This window comes from Lygodium microphyllum, chromosome 19 (genome assembly GCF_053477565.2).
Source record: "Lygodium microphyllum isolate KBCC chromosome 19, Lygodium_microphyllum_v1.1.10, whole genome shotgun sequence".
In the NCBI taxonomy this organism is placed as follows: domain Eukaryota; kingdom Viridiplantae; phylum Streptophyta; class Polypodiopsida; order Schizaeales; family Lygodiaceae; genus Lygodium; species Lygodium microphyllum.
In genome coordinates, this window is record NC_141153.1 from 97,260,804 (window position 1) to 97,281,896 (window position 21,093).

Sequence of the window (21,093 nt, forward strand, 5' to 3'; positions counted from 1 at the left end):
ACGTGTTAAACTTGGGTTTTATGCACTATAAGAGCTGGCGCGACCCAGCTCTTATAAAGCTACCCTCGACTAGAGGTCTCTAGAAACACGAAAGAATCCTTACTTAATTAAGTTACAACTTACAGCTCTGCTTGTGTTTTGGCGGATTGTGGTACAGCGTTACAGATGCATACATGTGTAAAAAGCCCCTGGCCGGAAGAGGAAAGATTGGAGCGTGACATGTGGATGCACCGAGGATGGAAAGGGAAAGATTGCGAGCGTGACACGTTGAGTGGGGCCGGAGGAAAGATGAGACGGACAGGTGGCGGTCCGCGGAGACTTCACAATGAGCTGGAAGGGAAAGACGAGACAAGGGCGGAACGGGGGGGAGACTGTGGACTGCTGTTTGCTTGGACTCTTGCTCTGAGAGAGAGAGGGAGAGAGAGGGAGAGAGAGAGAGAGAGAGAGAAATTGAGAACATGGTTGATGTTGACACTCTTGCCGTACTCCGTCCATCCTCGGCAGCATCTCCTGTGCCTCCTGGCCCCGGTAGTGTTGGCTGCTCCTCTAGCCCGCCTGCATGTGCCACCCGCAGTGTCGATAACGATCTCTCGATCGGCCCTCATGTCTGCATCCCTTCGTCGGATCCTGCTACTGCAGGTGGCCTCAACTGTGACCTGTCCCCGCTCGCAGAGGCGACACCATCGTCGCCTTCGTCGACTGTATCGGCAGATACAAATGCCACACTCGCCCCCGCCGTCGTTAAAACCGAAGCTCCAGAATGTACGGTAGCAAACATTGCTGCTGCTGCCGGCTACACCTCCTCCACCAGCAGTACCACCTGCGACACACCACCATCGCCCATTGCACATCTGGAGGATTATTGCATCCCATCTTCGCCATCGTCCTCGCCCATGATGGAGGATTATGGCATGCCCTCATCACCATCGTCCTCGCCCATAATGGACGAAGCTGGCGACTGGATGAACCTCGATCACGTCCACCACATGCAGGTAGATGACCTTGGCCTTGATGCTAGACCCTCCATCGAAACCCTGGGCCTTGGCCATCTGCCAGACACTACCTCTTGCACCAGGGAAGGCCCCTGCGGCTCTGGAGATATGTTTATCTCTCAGTTGGATGAGCTCCTGCAGGCGGACCTAGCTGACTCGGCAGCCTTCCCTTTCGTGGATGATTTCTTCCCAGGACAAGACTTTCCTCCAATGTCTGGGTGGGCTGAAGAGTCAGGCTGTGACGTAGGACCGCCAGTAACAGCCCCCTCTGAAGAGCTTCTGCAGGCTGCCAATATTAGCGGTGAACAGGAGTCACAAGAGAATGTGGCACAACTATTTGCACAATGGTTGAAAAGTAACTCACAGTCCATTTCCCTGGCCGACCTGAGAAAAGTTAAACTGAAGATGTCAACCATAGAGAATGCCACCCGCCGCTTAGGTGGTGGAAAGAAAGGGTTGCTGCAGTTCCTCAAATTTGTTCTTTTGTGGGTTCAGAACTGCCACATGAGAAGGATGAAACTTTCTGGCAATATGCACATTGACAGTGTCCTTAACACATCTTCAGATGGGATAGCCTTCCATCCATCTATGGCCTCAGGTACTAGCAAAGTTGCTACTACAGGATGCGCGGTAAGGGAAGGTCCAACTATGGACCCTCTCTGCATTCGTGCTGGTTCAGGCGCTCAGGCAGTTCTGATCGATAGAACTGGTGGTGTGGTAAAAAATCATTCATACCCTAATACCAATCTCTCGTCAAGTTGGGGGGGCTTTTCATTGTTTAATCAGCCATGGTCACCAAGGGAGTGCAGTGGAGCAACAACTTCTTCGAATAACAGCTCACCACGAGGGGGCGACCTGTTCTCTGTTAATATGAGGGGTTTCTCTGCTGAGCATGGCACTTGGCAGCAGCATCAGGGAAATGTAACCCAACAGTTGCAGGCAGGCTTGCAAGAGAGAGCTAATTTAACACCTACTAACTGCAGTTTAGGAGGAGGCTACACCGCAAGTCAAGGGATTGCACATAGTCAGTCCCCTTCCTTCACTACTACTAAGTTTAGTAGCAGTTTGATGCATACAAGCACACCTGCCGCAACAACCCGGGCAGCTCGTAAGAGCAGGATGGAAAGGCAAAGATGGAGTGTGCGAAGGCATCAGCACCATCAGCACCATCACAATAGCAGTAACAATAGCAATCATACCACAAGAGCAGCTTGGATGCCATCTGGTTCAATTGCGGTCGCCACAGCCCAGACAAACAGCTGGTCTAGCTCCTACTCATCTAGCTTGATTAACGATAATGGTCAGCGACTTGCTAAGCCCTCACTGGAATTCACGCAGCAGCAGGTGTGTATTTGTCACTTTTTCCTGAATGTGATGTGATGAGCCCAATCCTTTATTGTTTGATGATGTTTTCCAACCAAGTGAGTATTCTGCATCAGGGAAGAAAAACAGAAAGAAATCTTAAATTGCTCTTTCAGAAGGAGCTCAAGCAAAGTGATGTTGGAAATCTAGGACGCATTGTTTTGCCAAAGGTAATATATTTTTATCTGGTTTGGCAAATGCCAGTGATAAATATTTGCAATTGGCTTGATTGTACAGCCTTTGTATGACCTCTCTTGTTTCTTTTGCATGTGTGTACAGAAGGCTGCTGAAACCAGCCTGCCTCCCTTAGAATTAAGGGATGGGGTCAACCTTGTGGTCGAGGACCTAAACTCCTCCAAAGTGTGGAACATGAGATATAGGCAAGCTGCCTCCTCCTCTCATACTGTTTTTTGTTTGGTGCGTGTTTTGCTTTTTGTAAATGCTCGCTGAAAATAAATATGCAATCTCTCCCTCTTTTGGGTGAAGGTGGCCACCTCCAGTGATCTAAAAGTATAGAGCAATGGTCTGTGGAGAACTCATATGTATTGTCTCTTAGGGTTGTTATACAAACCTTCGGCCAATGCACTCTAAAATATGCATATGTAAACTCACACAGAACTCCCCTAGATAGTGGACCGTGGTGTATGTATTCACTAATAGAAAACAAGGCGCGCACTCATCTAGTCAACTGACTACAAATAGTGGACCGTGGTGTATGTACTCACTAATAGAAAACAAGGTGCACTCTCATCTAGTCAACTGACTACAAATAGTAAGTGTGATGTTGGAATGCAATCCACATATTGTACCATCATTATGCTACAAGGCTCCACTACATTTTGTACAGAACTAGATGTGCAGTTACTTCTAGGGTGTCCTTTCTGGCAAGGCAAAACTTTTCTGTTTTCTAAGAATGCTTGGCAAAATCCAAGAGTTAAATGGAAGGTATCATTATAATGCCATCCATTTGTATGTATGAGTTAATTACTATGCCTAAACAAATGGATCGGTGCACGTGAGTGATTCTATGTCTTAGACATTTATCTCATGACTAGGCTCTTTTCTTCTCAAGCATGAGATATTTAGCATTGTGGACTAATATAACCAGCTCATCTTTGCAGATCAGGCCCTACTTTGGTTTGGGTACATCAAGAGACCACTTAAGAATTCTCTCCACAACACATAGGATCTTGTAGATCTCCTTTCCTAGCAGTTGTGCATGTGTGCGCACACCACAGGTGCATGTGTGTGTCCGTGCACACACCCCCACACACACGTGTGCGTGCATGCGCACACTTGTATATATGTATGCATGCAAAATTCTGCAGAGCCATGTTTGAGATGCAGTCTCCAAGTAGCCACATGCCATAGTACAGTAACACTGAGGACCACCAGCTTGACAATGCTCAAATAAACTCCAGTGAAAATGGTACAGAAAACTTAACAGCCATTAGCAAAGTGGCCATGGCCCATGAGCTTGGTGCAAATGATGTCAATGCTCAAGATTGTCTCCCCAATGGGCTCAATGCTTGTGTAGGGGGTATGTAGGTCCTCTCAACATTCAAGTTGCGATCTAAACTTTATCATGTGTGTGCTACTTGAACAAAGGAATTCAAAGGGAATCCTTCATAGCTAAAGTTCCGTCTCTGTTCCCTTGCTCAGACATGTATGATGTACAACTTCATCAATTAATGCATGTTACATGTTTGATTCTTGACCACAACAACGTGGGATGTCTAAGAGACCCTACACTACTTTTTCGTACATGGACTGCTGTTCCAACTGTGGCAAGGTAGGGCCTAGTACAGCTGAAATCAAAACTAACAATAAGCACTTAAAACCTATGTAGGTCAGCCTTTAGCTTGTTCAAGGCAAAATAAATATTGGCTGCTGCAGTTTTTTTGTCTCTGTGTGTTTGTCCTCTTTCTACCCCACTGTTTTAAATGACTTAGATCAGACCATGAGATATTGAAAGAAAAATATGATCTGGTTGCTGGGAGTGTTTGCTTCTGTGCTACGCTTACTTGCATTATACCCACGGTTTTGTCCATAATCAGAGTTAACAAGTTACGTACAGGATGGCCCTCGAGACATGCCAGGATCATCCTTGTGACGGATCTGCGATGGATCTGGGACGTATTTCAGTTACAAGGGATGTCACTCAAAGTGACAGGTGTCCCCCTTTCTAGGACTGCAATGGCTGTTTCTTATGGGATGGATGTGACAGATAAATGTCCCGGACACTGTTTAACATGGACATTTTGGTTTGCCACCTGCCTTAGTGTGTTTTGCCTCATCTTTGTATGTTCTTTTCAGCCGGCAGAGGTCTTGTAACAGCCAGAGGCCTGCAGTCTTCGCATTGCATTTCGGCACTTCTCTTCTTCCCCTTCCCTCTTCCAAACCAAAAAACCCCTTCCACCCTTGTGGTGGCCCTTGGGAACCTTCTTCCTCTTGTCACTTGTACGTCGATGACTCCTAAGTTTTTCTCCAATTGAGGTAAGGTATGGCTTGAATTCAGGCTGACAATGAGCTCCTTTATCTAGGCCAAATCAGTACACTTTTTAAAGCTGAAAATTTGATGGCTGTCATGTGTCTCTTAGTCTACCCCTGTTTAGCAAATACACTACTACATTATTAGCCTTGAATTGTGCCTCTTAACACTACATAAAGTTGCCAGGCTTCTCTCGTTGGGGGTAAAGGTGCTTGTGCCTAGCCGCCTATGTATTAGTGACATTGACAATACTCGCATACCCGCACACCTGTACACTGCAGGTGGCAGACGCCGATTACTATCACTTTAGTCTTTATTCTTTCAGTGACATTTGAATAAGAGGAAGGCTGGTCACATATTGTGACTATTGGAGTTCCCACATTGTGTGTCTCTCTCTTTCTTACTTTTGCTCCTTTCACCATAGCTCTTGCTTCTACTCGCATGTTTCCATCTTAGGGCTTACCTCCCTTCAACTGGTATTAGAGCCATCTTCCCTCGAGCTCGAGCTTGGTCTGGCATTGCCTCAGCTTGCATTTGAAGGTTTCTTCATTTTGGCAGCCATGGCTTCTCATTTGAAGGTATGCTTTTGATACTCCATGTCTTCCAATCTACTTCCGGCTGCATTGGATCTCTTTCAGGCCTTCCTTGGCAACCCTTGGAGCTTGCCTTGCCCCCCGTTTGCCTCAGCACACCCTGTAGTATCCCCAGGACAGGCTGCATGATCTGCGCCTTTTTCTGGCCTGATCTTCCCAGATCAGTTTGACTACTACTCCAGCCTCTAAATGGTTCTTGGAATTCTTGGGACCCTTGGTAATTATTGGCAACAAATCCCGGCACTTGCATTCGGCATTGGGCATCGATTTTGAGCTCTACATTCATTGTCATTGCTGTTCACAGTCTTGGGACAGCCTGTCTTAGAGTTCTATAGCACCTCTACATGCTTATGTAATGCTTCTGTTGATGTCCATTGGTATCGGATCACTTGTGGATGTAATTTCAATGCATTGGAGATCATTTTGGGCTGATTAGAGCACTTCCTTTGGTCAGTTTGGATAGAGATTTGTTGCTGTGTATAACAGGGCTGAAGCTTATTTTATTAGTGAAAGCATATACCTATTGATTGCTCCTAGGTGCTTACCGACTATTCCGATGCTTATGGATCAGGTGACATGCTTTGTCACGGTTCCGGAATGCATTTGAGCCGTGATTGAAGCTCATTTTGATTGACATCGTCTTTCATTTGCTACAGCATGCATCCACTTGAGATAGTTTATGCCTGTTATCCTTGGATGATACTCTGGCTATCTGCTTGGATGTTAGATGTCTAATATGGATGCAATATGTCTTGGCTATGTATGACCGAAATTTGGGCTTCATCTTGACTTGCTTTGAGTTATTCTAGAGCTTTGGACAGTGACATTGGTATGTTAGTCATTGACTTGGATGCTACAATGGATGCTTTGCTACCATCTTGACTTGGATACTCTGGAAGTATGTCATTGGATCTTGGATGTTGGATGCTATGTACATGATGTATTTGAGCTTTGCTTGCTCGTTCCGCATTTGATTTTGTTGCAGTGGGAGCTGCTTCATTGACTTTGATGTTACATAGAGCTTATTGGTTATGCAGTTGAGCTTGACTTTTGACACAGTGGGATATTCACATGTACATACTCTCTTTACATGCTATTGGTCTGCGGTTTATGCTTTGAGGGTTGATCCGATTCGACGCCTGTCTTGGACTTGCATCAACCTCTGTTAGGCCTTGTCAATTATGCATACACCTATCTTGGCTTCTTATTGAGCTTCTGCTACCATGCTTTGTCAATCGTGCTTTTGGCAGCCCCCCTCAGTTACTGTAGGACCTGCTACACGCATGGTTGGTTATGCTTGTTGATGTACTCTCATACTGATAGATTGCAGTTTACAGCTTTGGGTGCTTGTCTAATGTATGTTGGTTGCTAGAGTTTCTTATATACCCTACTTGATGCAGGCTATCACCTGACAATTCTAGTTTGTCATGTATAACAATTCTAGTTTGTTATGTATAAGTAATAGCTTAGTTTTGGCGTGGTTTTCTTACTGTTGTACTTTATTTACAGCAAGCTGTAATTATAGGTTGTGCATCATTTAATGAGGGCAATTACTTCTGTTTTTATTTTGGTCATACCTTGTGGACAACATCTTGGTTCAGCAGTTGCTCTTGCTTTGGGCTTGATTTAGCAATGGTTTTAGGGCTGTTTGCAATAATTACAGCAGCTTGCTTTGACAGTTTGTACACTTGTTTGCCTTCATAATGGCTGGTGGCTCGAGTGATAGTGCTATCTTTAATATTGACAAGTTGGATGGCACCAACTATAGCCAAACTTATTGATACACTGGATTGGGTTGAATTAGATGAACTATGTAAGTCCATCATTATATTGTACCTCTCTAAGCAGGTGTTCTATAATGTTGTCTTTGATGGACAGTTTGCATGGGACTTATGGGAAAAGATTCGCAATGTCGATGACCAGTAGATCCCCGCTTCTCAAATGTATTGATTGAAGCAACTCATGGATCTTAATATGAAGGAGGGCACTTCTATGTTAGCTCACTTAAATGAGTTTCATTCCATTATCAGTCATTTGTCTTCGTAGGGGATTGAATTCAAGGATACTCTTCTTTTCTTGTTCCTCTTAGTTACACTGTCTGAATCATGGGACACAGTTCGTATTGCTATGTATGCCAACATGCCTATTGATGGGGTACAGCCGCAGGATGTAGATGTTAGCAGTCATGTTTGTCATGCCTTGTCATCTCCTGCCTGTGAGCCTCAGTCTGAGTCAGACGAGGACATTAGGAGCTCTGACATGTCTGTGATGTGTTATGATGGGGGAGGCTAGTCACTCTTGACTGGCTGTCTTAGGTTGTGTATTTATTTTTGGCCTCTTTTAGTGGGCAGCCACTGGCTGCCCGGCCACTTTTTGGTCACTGTTGTGGGGCGCCCATTTTAGGGCATTTTTAGGGTTTGCGCCCATTTTAGGGTTTGTGCCCATTTTAGGGTTAGGGTTAGGGTTTGTCCGTTGCCTATTTATTGGCAGCCCCCCTCCCCACTTGGTCACTTGTCTTCTTGCAGATTCCGACACTCCTCCCCCGTGGTGGTGCTGCCATCATCATCAGCCTGATCTGGTGCCCTCACTGACGCTGTGGGCTGCGTGCAGGGACTGATCAGTCCATTTCAGTGTATTCAGCATTCATTTCAGTCAGTGCAGATTTCTCTTCCATATTTTCTGCTTTCTCTCTCTCTCTCCCTCCGTGTTCGTATTTCCTCTTCCGTTGCGCACTCTCACATGGTATCATCGCCAAACTGAGAGCACGGAGGTCTTCATCGACTGGAGAGAGACCACACCTATCATCTGTTGCTGCCCCCCTTCTCTCCAACAGCCAGGCGGCCCCTCCAGGTGGTCTGAATATTTGCGTTTGCTGCATAGGTGGTCTGAATATTTGCGTTTGTTGCATCAGCCCCTTCCAGAGGCTGCCACGTCATGAACCAGCCCTGTCTCCTTGCGTCTTCAGCTGGGCGACTCCCCTACAGGCTGCGTTTTGCATCCAAGGTGGTCGTATTCCCTCCTGGCGGCTCATCTCCAGCTGGCGCTTCTCTTCTTGGCTGCGTTTTGGTGCCTGGCAACTCTCCCTCCGGATTTTGTGCCCTACATAGCTGCGTTTTCACCTCCTGGTGATAGGCGACCTGATTTCCTGGAGTTTGGTGGTTCTTCTGGTGGTTGGTGACCCTTCTGGTGGTCATTCTTCGGCATCGGCACAGTTTTCTTTGGTGTTTGGTATTTTGCAGGTTGGAAGATGTCTTATCATCAGTTTACAGGTTTTGATGACTCAGATGATGAGCTTTTGTCTCGACATTCATCTGAACGGAGGCGTGATTTCTATCGCGAGGATCGTCATACGGAGTCTATTCCTCGTTCTCGTCCCCCTTCTATTCATGTATCTCGGCGAGCCCCTTTCAGAGGGCCGAAGATGCAGCCCGTACTTCCTCAGCTGCCCAAAGAGGACCGGTTGGATGGCTCCAACTTTTCTCTATGGTCTTGCAAGGTGGAGTGTATCTTGGACTCCTTTGATCTTTGGGAGCTTGTTTCTGTTCCTATTCCCCGGCCTAAGGTGGATCCCGCAGATGGGACATCTATGGATCGTGCAGCCTTATGCGATCGGCTTAATTCTAGAGCGAGATCTTTCCTCTTTCTGAGTTTGCAGGATTCTGTCCTTGTTCATGTTCATAGGTTGAAGACTGCAGCAGACGTGTGGAGAAAGCTCGCGTCTCTCTATCAACAGAAGACGTTTGCCCACCGGATATCTCTCGAAAAGAAGTTGCGGATGCTCGCTATTGATGATAGTCCTTCCATGAAGGACCACATCAACAGATTACAGGATATGAGGGATGAGCTTGCATCCCTCGGTCGGACGATATCTTCTGAAGACATGGCTATGATTCTTTTGACTCAGCTGCCATCGCCTCGGTTTGATGTCTTCTACACCAGCCTTCTTACATCGAGGACCCGTGAGAAGCTTCTATGGGAGGAGCTATCCCCGCTTGTCTTGGAGCATGACGAGCGACTCAGAGAGGTCAGTGCTAGTGGATCTGACTCCACTAGAGCCTTTGTTACAGGTTCGGGAGGACAGACGAAGAAGAAGAAGTCAAAGGCTAAGAAGGACATTTCTTCAGGTTCTGACTCAGATTCAGAGAGTCTGAAGTGCCCACACTGTGGGAAAGGGACACATCCCGAGGAGAAATGCTGGAAGAAGTACCCTCACCTTCGTCCGGGAGCGACGGGTGGATCTACATCGGAGCCTTCTTCTACCTCTACACCAGCTGTTACCCATGGGATCCTTCTTCTTCCGTGGCTGCAGTGTCTTCTACGCAGCCTTGGTTAGTGGACAGTGGTGCTTCGAGTCATATGACTCCCCGAGGTGATTTGTTACAGGATCTCCGTCCATCAGAGGGTTCAGTCACTGTTGGTGACATTTTATCGGTGCCTATTAGTGGTGTTGGCACATTGCCTTTGTTTACAGACCGACCTACGAGCTTCCTTTCACAGGCCCTACATGTTCCGGACTTGGGCCTCTTCCCCTCCTCTCAGTTTATGGTCTTACGAGGCTTGGCACACGAGTGATCTTCACCGAGCATGCCGTTGTTATTGAGGATTCTCTTACAGGAGCTGTCTTATCTACAGGTTGGCAGGAGAGCGGGCTTTACAGGCTCCATTCCCCTTCTTTGATACACGGTCCTCCGAGGCAGTCTATTGCTACACCCGTTCCCGCTTGTGCACCTTCTATTCCACAGGTTCCTTCCCATCCCCCACCTTCTCCTCCGGTGGTTCCCTCGTACCCCCCATCCCTTTCAGAGGGGGACGATCTCGGTGATGCGGCTGTGGATTCCCTGGCCCCTAGTGTTTTAGAGGGGGATTTCCAGGATCGTGAGGAGCTCCTTCAGCGCGGCAGTCTACATCGACGGACTTCATCGACCTTGGCATTCCTCTTGCCACCCCAGGATCCGTTTCTCCCTTGGCCTTTAGCCACATCCAGGATCTGAGAGGGGGTGTTAGCAGTCATGTTTGTCATGCCTTGTCATCTCCTGCCTGTGAGCCTCAGTCTGAGTCAGATGAGGACATTAGGAGCTCTGACATGTCTATCATGTGTTATGATGGGGGAGGCTAGTCACTCTTGACTGGCTGTCTTAGGTTGTGTATTTCTTTTTGGCCTCTTTTAGTGGGCAGCCACTGGCTGCCCGGCCACTTTTTGGTCACTGTTGTGGGGCGCCCATTTTAGGGCATTTTTAGGGTTTGCGCCCATTTTAGGGTTTGCGCCCATTTTAGGGTTAGGGTTAGGGTTTGTCCGTTGCCTATTTATTGGCAGCCCCCCTCCCCACTTGGTCACTTGTCTTCTTGCAGATTCCGACACTCCTTCTCCCCCGTGGTGGTGCTGCCATCATCATCAGCCTGATCTGGTGCCCTCACTAACGCTGTGGGTTGCGTGCAGGGACTGATCAGTCCATTTCAGTGTATTCAGCATTCATTTCAGTCAGTGCAGATTTCTCTTCCTTATTTTCTGCTTTCTCTCTCTCCCTCCCTCCGTGTTCGTATTTCCTCTTCCGTTGCGCACTCTCACAGTAGAGGGTGTACTCTTGACTAAAGAGGTTAATAGAAAGAATGTCGATGCTTTTCACATCTCATACTTTGATAAGTTGGAGGCAATAATGGTAGGAGTGGTAATGCCGCCATGGAAGAGACTCTCAATAGTCTCACTCTCAGTCACGTGGATAGTCTCGCAGTAAGTCCCATGGCCGTTAGTCCTCATTGACTTATCATTACTATGAGAAAGCAAAATATATTTGGTTGCAGTGCCATAAAATGCGTGAAGACAAGGGTAAGGAAAAGGACAAGGGTAAAGTACAAGATAAAAATGATAATTACAACATTGTCCCTAGCAAGTCGGACATTAAGATTGAAGAGATTAATGTTGTACAAACTGATTCCGGTGATGATTTCATACTTGCAGCCTTTTCTCTTAATACTTCACAGCTAGTTGATGCTTTGTTAGGGTATACTCAGTGTTGGTTGATAGATTCAAGGTCTTCCTTTCATGTGGATTCTCATAGAGAGTGGTTTCACTCCTATCACATTTTGATTGGATCTGTCTCTTTGGGTAAAGACTTAGTACTGGAGATAGGTTGTATTGGTGATGTCTAGTTGCAGTTTGATTCTAGTTGCATGTTTACTCTTCATGATATATATCATGTACTGGCTCTCATGAAGAGCCTTATCTCTGCTGGCATTTTGGATGATGCAGGTTATGTAATTTCTTTTGGTGATTCCTTATGGAAGATTACCCGTATGAATTTTGTCATTACATGTGGTGCTAAGTCTAATACCCTCTATCCCTTGCTTGTATCTGGGTCAGTTGACCATATTTTGGTAGTGGATGTAGTTCCACATGTATCTCTTTGGCATCGTCGCCTTGGGCACATGTCTTTGAAAGGAATGAAAATGCTTACCCGTTTGCAGTATCTTTCGTCCCTTGACTATAAGTGTTGAGTCTTGTGATCATTGTTTATATGGCAGGCAGACACGTTATACACATGAAACAATTTGGTATAACGTATGAAAAAATTTGGTATAACATGCATGGGTGAGCCATTTGCTCTCAATTCATTCGGATGTATGTGGTCCCATGTCTTGCAAGTCATTAATTTGCGCAAAGTATTTCATTATCTTCATTGATGACTATACGTATAAGGTATGGGCATATCCTATTAAGTAGAAATCAGAAGTCTTGGCTACATTTCAGGATTAGCTTGCCTTGGTTGACCCAAGAACAAACGCAATAAGTTGGATCCTAATTCTAGGAAATGCATCTTTCTTGGTTGTGAAGATGTAGTTGAGACGGGCTATCACCTATGGGATGTGTAGGCTCCGAAGATTACGTGCAGCGATGATGGTTTTCATGAGGAGAAAATGCATAAGCTGCTTGAGCATGTTGTTGAAGTACGCATGGTGATATTTCAGGAGGAGCCTCCTGCTATTGTACAGCTAGGTAGTTAGCTTACAGCAGTGGCTGATGCTCTAGTGGTCCAGGTTCCTAATGCTCCACAAGATGTATAGGCCCCACAGTCTACGACAGCCTGCACAGTTTGAGCCCTCTATGGATTATGTTATGGTAGCAGATGTTAGCGAGCCGCTTATGATGAAACTATACGCAGAGGTGATAGTCACTTCTGCGAGAGGGTCATGTAGTCAAAGTATGACTCACTACAAAAAAATCATGCATGGGATTTGGTTCCTTTTCCTAGTAGCAAGTGTGCTTTGCCATGCAAATGGGTATACAAGTTGAAAAGTACCCCTGGATACCTCAAGCTGGCATACAAGGCCAGATTGGTTGCTAAGGACTTCAAGTAGGAATATGGTGTGGACTTTAATGAAGTTTCTTGTCCTATTGTGAAGATCACTACCCTATGCTTGGTATTAGCTTTGGTTTAGCTTGACTTGGATCTTTATTAGATGGATGTCAAGATGGCTTTTCTTTATGGAGACTTGGATGATGAGATTTACATGGAGCAACCTAAGGGCTTTGCAGACCTTAGTAGGGAACACCTAGTGTGAAGATTGCGAAAGAGTCTTTATGGCCTTAAGTAGATACCATAGAGAATGGTATCATAAGTTTGATGCCTTTATGCATTCACATGGATATTCCCGTAGTGACATGGATTCATCTTTATATACGAAGAAGGCTCGTGATGGCAGCCTTATGATTTTGATCCTCTATGTGGGTGATATGTTGATTATTGAGAGTGCTCCTAATGAGTTGGATGCCTTAAAAGGTCAGTTCAAGAAGAGCTTTTAGATGAAGGACATGGGACAAGCCTCACATATTGTTGGGATACACATTACGCACAATTGCTCTAAGAGGCTCGTCCACTTGTCATAGAATGAGTATATCTAGAAGTGTCTCAGTCGCAGCCCATCCGTCTTGTCTGGCGCCTGTTTGCACACGAGCTTGGTTACGTTTGCACAGGTCGAGTGCAAGCTGTGCTAAGGCTGGTCACTCCAACCTATCGCCTGTCAACTACCTCTCTTGCACCTGTCGAACACTGACGACTAGTGGCTGAAGCTTCTACTCGCCTGTCAGATGGCCCACGGTAGCCCTATCTTCGACTGAGGCAAAGTATCAGGTTGCGTCTTCTACCACATGTGAAGTTGTGTGGCTTCGGCGGTTGTTGGAGGAGCTTGGCTTCCCTCAGACTCTTCCTACTATCTTGTGGTGCGACAATGAGAATTGCATTGCCTTGGCACGGAATCCCATATTTCATGCGCGGACGAAGCACATAGAGATCCAGTATCACTTCATCAAGGAGAAGCTGCCGAATGCGACCATTGATGTGGAGTACTGTAAGACTAAAGACAATCTTGCAGTTTTGTTTATGAAGGCACTTCCCCAGGCTTTACTTCATTGACATTCCAGATCCCTACATCTGTTGCCTTGTTCCAGAACTGAGTTGAGCGGTTTCATCTATAGGACATTAAACCTATAGTCGGACCGATTGTCCGACTGCTCAATCAATTGCAGTTGAGCGGTTTTATCTATAGGACATTAAGCCTATTGGTTGTTTTTTTACCTTCTTACATGAAGGTTAGTCACGTTGATTGTCCATAGTCTGATAAGTAGAAGGTCAAGATGGCCAAGATCCCTTATGCATCCGCAGTGGGAAGTTTGATGTATGCCATGATAGCTACTCGTCTTGACATAGCATTTGCAGTGGGAGTTGTGGCACGCTATATAACTACACCTGGCAGACATCAAGGGTATCAGGAGATGCTTGAAGGGCACAATAGCTATTGCATATGTTATGGTGGCCAGTATACAAGAGTTGTGGGATACACTAACTCTGATTATGTAAGACATGCAATAGTAGGAAGTCCTTCTTTGGCTACATCTTCATCTCTGCCGGAGATACTATTTCTTGGAAGTTCAAAGTGCAGAGGATGTTGCAATCACTGAGGCTTGCAAGGAGGCTCTCTGGCTAGGCAGACCTCAGTATTACTGATGTGGTCCCTACAGTGCATTCGAATTCTATGAGTACTATTCAGTTGGCCAAGAATCCAGTTTTTCATACAAAGATGTAGCACATTGAGGTATGCTATCACTTTATTCGAGAGGTCATTGAGGACAAGTCCATTGAGCTTGTCAAGATTTCAATTGACGAAAATCTTGCAGATTTGTTTACTAAAAGTCTCTCAGCAGAGCATTTTGCCTTAGGAAGTTGATGGGCGTTGGATGAGGTGGTATCTTTCTTCATCCTATTGTACTTATGTACATTTGTACTTGGTCACTTTTTTCTTCTTCTCTTCTTACTAGGGACGCATTCGCCTTTAAGTGATAAATGCACTTGTGCCTAGCCGCCCGTCTATTAGTTACACTGATAGTACTCGCATACCCATAGCTGTACACTACATGTGGCGGTTGCCCATCATTGTTACTTCATTATTTATTCTTTCAGTGACATTTGAATAAAGGGAAGGCCGATCACACATTGTGACTGTTGGAGTTTCCACATTGTGTCTCTCTCTCTCTTTCTTGCTTTTACTCCTTCCATCATAGCTTTTGCTTTCGCTTGCATGCTTCCACTTTAGGGCTCATCTTCCTTCATTTCTACACGATTAGGAAATAAATGAGGTTTAATATTCAATGAAGAAGTTATAGTTTAACAAAAATGGGAATCCAATAGAAAAGAATGTAGAATAAGTAGGAGCTATTAAATTAGAGTTTTAAATTTCAAAAGATAGTATAAATTGCATGACATTGCATTGCATTAAATAAATGATCTTTAGTCACTTATAAACAAAAAAATTGCATCAATAATAATTTCCTTGGCATTTATAAATTGTGTAAATGTAAGAAAAGATAGAAATTTACATTTAGAATACTTTTTAAAGCATTTATAAATTATATAAATGTTAGAAAAAATAAAAATTATATTAAGAATATTTCTTTTAGCATTTATAAATTGTGTAAATGTTAAGATAGGTAAATATAATTAGGTAAAGATTATATTAATAATATTTCTTTAGCATTTATAAATTATACATCCTATCCTTAACCACAATAAAACGAGAAAATGCAACTTTCATGTTGTTTGAATTGCTACAGAATCACCATATTCATATTGAGTGGTGCGAGTAACTACTACAGTTAATCTATAGGGATATTAAGTGTCAAGCCCAAAAAGAGAGATTGTAAACGGGGTGTTATTTCAGGATTAAAACTGAATAATAGTTAACATTACCATCAATGTCTTTTGTACACAGAAGGAAGCTTTAGTTGGTGTAACTAGCCTTTTTCTTCCGTGGATGGGTGGTAATTCCTTGATTACAACTTAGGTACGGCAACGATATTTATTACAAAACTGAGAAATGTAAATTAACTCACAATCTTGGATAATGGACACCTTGTTGGCCCCAAAACTAGCACCCCTTTCGGTATTTCTTTGACTTAATCGAAGAAGAAGTTGATGTACAATGGGATTTTTCCAATCCCTTTTGGTATTCCAACGTTGTTCAAAATGTCTAGCATGTCTTCAATCTGATTTGCCCCTTGATTCGAGTAGTCAATTGGTGTTCATTCGCTTTGATGGAGATGGAAAATGGCCCAAATTCATTGATTTGTAGGTTTCTCCACTTGAATTTGATTGAAAACAGCTTCAGTCCTATTGAATCCAAGTCTTGGAGTTTTCAATTTTCAGCACGCTTTCCAAGGATGTTGGTAAACCCTAATTTCTACTCTACAGGTTAGGGCTTATAGCATAGAAATTTGAAATTTATTAGCATTTAGTGATCTCAATATTGTAATCTTCGAAGCAAGGTTGTAGAAAGGTTGGAAGATGAGAGAGAATGCCGAGGAAAGAGAAAATTCAAACTTTCTTCATGAAAAACTAAAGAAAATCAATCATTTATTGTTGCTGTCCTATCAAACAACCATGGAAGTTGTCACATATAGCTGAGGACCACCAGATAGATTGCTACCCCCTTCTATATGCTATCATCTGCACTAGAAGGACCTTGGGCTGTTGTCACTTGCTCCTAGAGGGCTGCAAAGTACTCTCGCATGTTGTAGGACTAATCCCTGGTGGTTACAAATCACATCAGCAATCTCTCCTTGCTCTTCAACAGCGTCCTTTCCTTTCACAATAGCTAGAATAGACTCCACCAGTCCCTAAAAACGTTTTTCCCACTTGTATGGGCAAGTTTTGCCAAATAGTAGACTTTTAATCCCATTTTTCAGCATTATCCATAATTAAATATTAATTTTCAGTCTTTAAATATTGAAAATTAATCTAATAATTATTTCAGTCTCAAGAAAAATAATCATACTGGTCAATAATTAGATTGGCTAGGCAACTTCTCTTCCCGAGTGTCTCTGTGCCATCTTTGACCATCAGATTGACATTAGGTACCATTAAATGTCACTTCTCTAGTGTCACCAATTGACACTTATGACTAAATGAATGACCTAGGCCAACAACTTGCACCAAATACCAAGTACTTATAGAGTATAACTTATAGCAACTTTAGTCTTTGACATCTCGTGATTTGCTTGGGTCTCAAGCTTGTAAGTTTACTCTAATCCTAGTTACACCTCACAGATGCAACGTTTACTTAACCATGTGATAAAAAAATTAATCCACATGTTAAGTGAGGTCCCAAATATACATTAAGTGAGGTTTCAAATATACATGTCCTCATGATAGTTGGCTTTTGCTTAAGTAAAGCATCTATGATTCACAGGTAGACATCACAAATATAAAAATGCACTAAATGTAGGTCAAAAGCCAGCATTGAATCTATTTTTCACCTAGACGTTGCAAAATCCCTTTTCAGGTTTCCTAGACATTAACATGCATATGGCTGAAAATTTTCCAAAAGCAAACAATTGATAATATTCAATGGAATTACAGACCAGCTGGCATTACTATTTACCACACCCATCTCCATGTTAGCAGTCGTGTGTCTTGTGTGGTCATCTCCTACCTATGAGCCTTAGTCTACGTCAGATGAGGATATTAGGAGCTCTAACATTGCATTTGTCTGTCATTTTATGTGCTTTAGGCACTTTAGATGGAGGGCACATTAGTGCATTACTTTTTGGGCGCTTTTGGCTGCCTCGGGCGCCTATTTTGGGCCTGGCCACTTTATTCCCAGTTGTATTTTATGATACAATATGATATGATTTATGAATGCTGCTATGCGAAGTTTGCACTAAAGGTATAGATAGTATCAGGTTAACTCAATTCATTAAGCTCATCTCTTTCTCACTCACAATGATCTCCTAAATTGTTGATACTTGTGTCCTTGTCGTATGTAGTCCCAATCAAGTATCTGAGGCATCCACAAAGGGCCTTCTAAAATGTATGTGCATACATCTCCCTGACCCCCATTTTGTGTAGTGAAGACTTATAGAACCACACTTTAATGAAGCCTGGGCATTGAAGCCATGTTAGCTTTAAAACCATACACCTACTGTCAGCCATTAGGTCCACTTGTGAGCCCTATCAAGTGTATTGATGTATGTCCACATCTTCCATGGTCTATGCATGAAACCATGCAAAACCATAAAATCAACATGGGTAGCCATCAACATCAAGATGATGAACAGAAGCATAATTTCTTGTATGAAGGGTAAGGGTACACATGATATCTTGCAAGCGTGTCTTGCATTAGCTCTCCTGATAGACTGCTAGTTGGAGAGTGAGTTGAAACTTCAAAATGAGACTCATCATGAGGAGTTAAAAAGGCCAAAATTTTTTCACTTGTGGATCTTTCTGATGCACATATAATTACCAAGAGAGGGAAAGGGGACCTGAATGAAGTTTTTGTTTTGCTTTTATATGAGGGAAGAGGGAGACGTGCCAACCATGTCTCTGGTGCAACAAACTTATTTGCTTAGTTTGTCTGTAGAAGCTAAATACCATTGTCTTCTTTTAATCCTTTCAAAGGTGGTGTTTTTAATGAAGGTGGTTGAATTCAGAAATTAGAGTGTAATGTGAATTTTGTATTTTCTTACCCCTCCTATTGAACCTACATGATTACGTCAGATATGTTCAATGTGTACTCCTGAGCATAAGATGTGTGTGAATTTGCAGGTTCTGGCCAAACAACAAGAGTCGAATGTATCTGCTGGAAAATACTGGTAAAATAAAATTTTCACAATCATGCTATGTGAATCAGCTTGGTCAATATTATCGATAGTTTTCTGAACTGCAACTCTCAGATCTTTATGCTTTTCGGTACAGGGGATTTCGTCAAGTCATATGATCTAAAAGAGGGGGATATTATGATGCTCTACCGCAACATCACCACAAACAAATACGTAAGCATATTATTGGTCTTCTTTCACTGTAACACTATTATGTACACATGATCAGAATTATATAGAATGTCAGTAACAATTGATCACAACATTTTACTTCAAGTGTATGCTTATAGCTTGATAGCAGTAACACTTGAATACAGATTGGTGCTTTCAAGCCATGTAATCGCTTATGTCTTGAATGAAGTTAAGAATGGATACAACAATGGGATTTTACTTTTTGTGATCCACATACAAGCTAAATTAAAACTTGAACTAGAACAATAAATGTGTAATGGCTTACTAAATTTTGCTAGCATGACAACAGCATGTGATGCTATTTTTGGAAATATTTTAGAGCTAGCCATAACAGCTTATGGTACTACACAGTCTTGTTCTGCCCATCTGTTACCAACTATGACTATGGTGCTGTGCTTATATGATTGTATGTACTGTATGCAGGCAATTAAGGGTGCTAAGAGTGAACGTTTTGGTAAGCCAGCTGCTTCCATGGATTTGGGTACTGTTGACCAAGCCAAAAGTGAGCCTGGAAAAGGTATATTTGGCTACTCAGGTTTAACAAAGGCAGGGGTTGGTAGCAATCCAAGCTGTAATATTTTTCCTGCTGCTTCAGAATCAACTTGCGATGATGATGCACTCCTGGCAGAGCTGATTGAGCAGTCTTTAGAAAACATCTAGTCAGACGTTTCGGGAGTCAATGTGAAATTATCAAAGGAGGCCCTTCAACATTCTGTCCTTTTTGACATAAGGGGAAAGAAATGCCCCTCTTGGGTTTGGAAACCAAATTACAGGAATCTGACCCAAAACATGGCCTTGGCATCATGTTAGTGTAAGCAAAAGGTTTGGATTCAAACTAATGGCACGTACAAAACTTCTATCTGCCCTCAATAGACAAGTTGGTATCTAGTCTGATGAGTGAACTCACTGTCCATACTGCCATCGTAAAGAAGACATAACTAAGCTTGTAGCTTGTATGTTGTCACCCTTCATCAGTCTTGTGCGTAAACTGGTGTCCATACCATCCTAATAAGAACTAACTTGGATGATGTCACTTTTCATCACTTCTGTTTCCAATAAGCCTATGTTGTAATATTATTACAAGTATTATTCTGTACACATGTGATTACTTAACTTTTAAAGAGTTCCTTTGAAAGTGGGTTTACAAATTTCCAGACCAGGTGGACATAGCACGGTGTCCATGAGAGTTGGATTGATTAATGCTATTGGTTTCTGGGAAAAACTTTAATAGCATTAAGCATACCTGGAATATCAAATGATTGAGGTTTTTAAATTATCAAAGGGGAACTGATGAATGTTTGAGTATATTTTTTGGCATACTAATCATACTAGATGACATGGTAGATTACTGGTTTGGGCGAATCATTACCAAACATTCCTGGAATGGCGAATGCCTCAGAAGGAATGTGTGGTTTTGGAAGCTGGTGCTTGTGGCTTAAGAAAGATAATGAGGTTATAAAAGATTGGGAATGGCTCAGAAGGAAGTTTCTCTTTCTTTTTTTCCCTCCAAATGTGAAATCTGAGAGTTGTATTATCAATATAGATAATTACAACTCATAGGGACGATCAACATAGTTTGTCAAAGATCCAATTACAGTGTGTTCTTGAGCATCTTAACAATATACTTACCAGTAGAACATCCTTCAGGGCTCTGCAAAATAGCGACAGCCTCCTTCCAGCAAGAATTAAACCTTAGCACTACCAGCTCATACTTAATCCTAGATGTCCTAAACAGGAGATTATTCCCGGTTTTCCAAATTGCCCGTAAAATGACTGCCTGAAGCACATTCCAGATATTCATCCCTTGATTGCCCAGCTTTCCTTGATTGCTGAGCAAAACCTGCCTCACCCCAAAGCCTGTAAATAGATCTGCTTTTGCCAATATCATCCAAGTTTCTTCCACAGCAGCCAGACCTTGGTACAGTCCCAGAAGAGATATTAGATTTATTATTTCTTTCCACACAGCAAATAAATTGGGGAGATGTCCTGGAAACTGATCAGCTTCCCTTTTGGCAGGCAACTTTTTATCAAGGTACACCTCAAAAACAGATTCAGTCTTAGAGAACGGGTAGAAGTCTAGACCTCACTATTTCTTTCTTCCAGCACATCTCGTGAGTCAAAGTGGAAAGTGACTTTTCCAAAAGTCAGCCGCCTTCAAAAACCCTCATAAGTATGTTGTTCAAGTCATCCCTCTGTTTTGAACTTCAGCAGAGGCTTTCCTTTTTGGTGTACCCAAATTTGAAGGAATGGAGGTTGGCCGGTCCTCTTTGATACTATCAAGAATCTGTCTCACCTATTCCACCTCCTCAGGCTCTAGAT

The 21,093-nt window shown here is 43.3% G+C and overlaps 1 protein-coding gene across 3 annotated transcripts; it reads left to right on the forward strand.

Moving 5' to 3' along the window:
- The first annotated feature begins 368 nt into the window (after positions 1–368).
- On the forward strand, positions 369–19,922 carry LOC148020179 (regulatory protein viviparous-1-like). 3 transcript variants are annotated; one of them, XM_087700478.1, is made up of 7 exons: positions 370–2,336; positions 2,432–2,524; positions 2,634–2,734; positions 18,530–18,576; positions 18,680–18,756; positions 19,198–19,291; positions 19,370–19,921. In XM_087700478.1, the coding sequence occupies exons 1-7, from the start codon at positions 459–461 to the stop codon at positions 19,432–19,434; spliced, it is 2,355 nt and encodes a 784-aa protein (XP_087556604.1). In that variant the 5' UTR covers positions 370–458; the 3' UTR covers positions 19,435–19,921. The 3 variants fall into 3 exon arrangements, with proteins under 3 accessions (XP_087556602.1, XP_087556604.1, XP_087556603.1); XM_087700476.1 differs by having other exon boundaries at positions 369–2,336; positions 19,198–19,922; XM_087700477.1 differs by having other exon boundaries at positions 2,637–2,734; positions 19,198–19,922.
- The last annotated feature ends 1,171 nt before the right edge of the window (positions 19,923–21,093 follow it).

Bases quoted from the DNA above. Each gene is read 5' to 3' on its own strand.
- LOC148020179 (XM_087700476.1), top strand. From the start codon at position 459: ATGGTTGATGTTGACACTCTTGCCGTACTCCGTCCATCCTCGGCAGCA. The intron at 2,525-2,633 runs GTAATATATTTT...ATGTGTGTACAG, and splicing joins GACGCATTGTTTTGCCAAAG to AAGGCTGCTGAAACCAGCCT. The intron at 18,577-18,679 runs GTAAAATAAAAT...TTTTCGGTACAG, and splicing joins GTATCTGCTGGAAAATACTG to GGGATTTCGTCAAGTCATAT.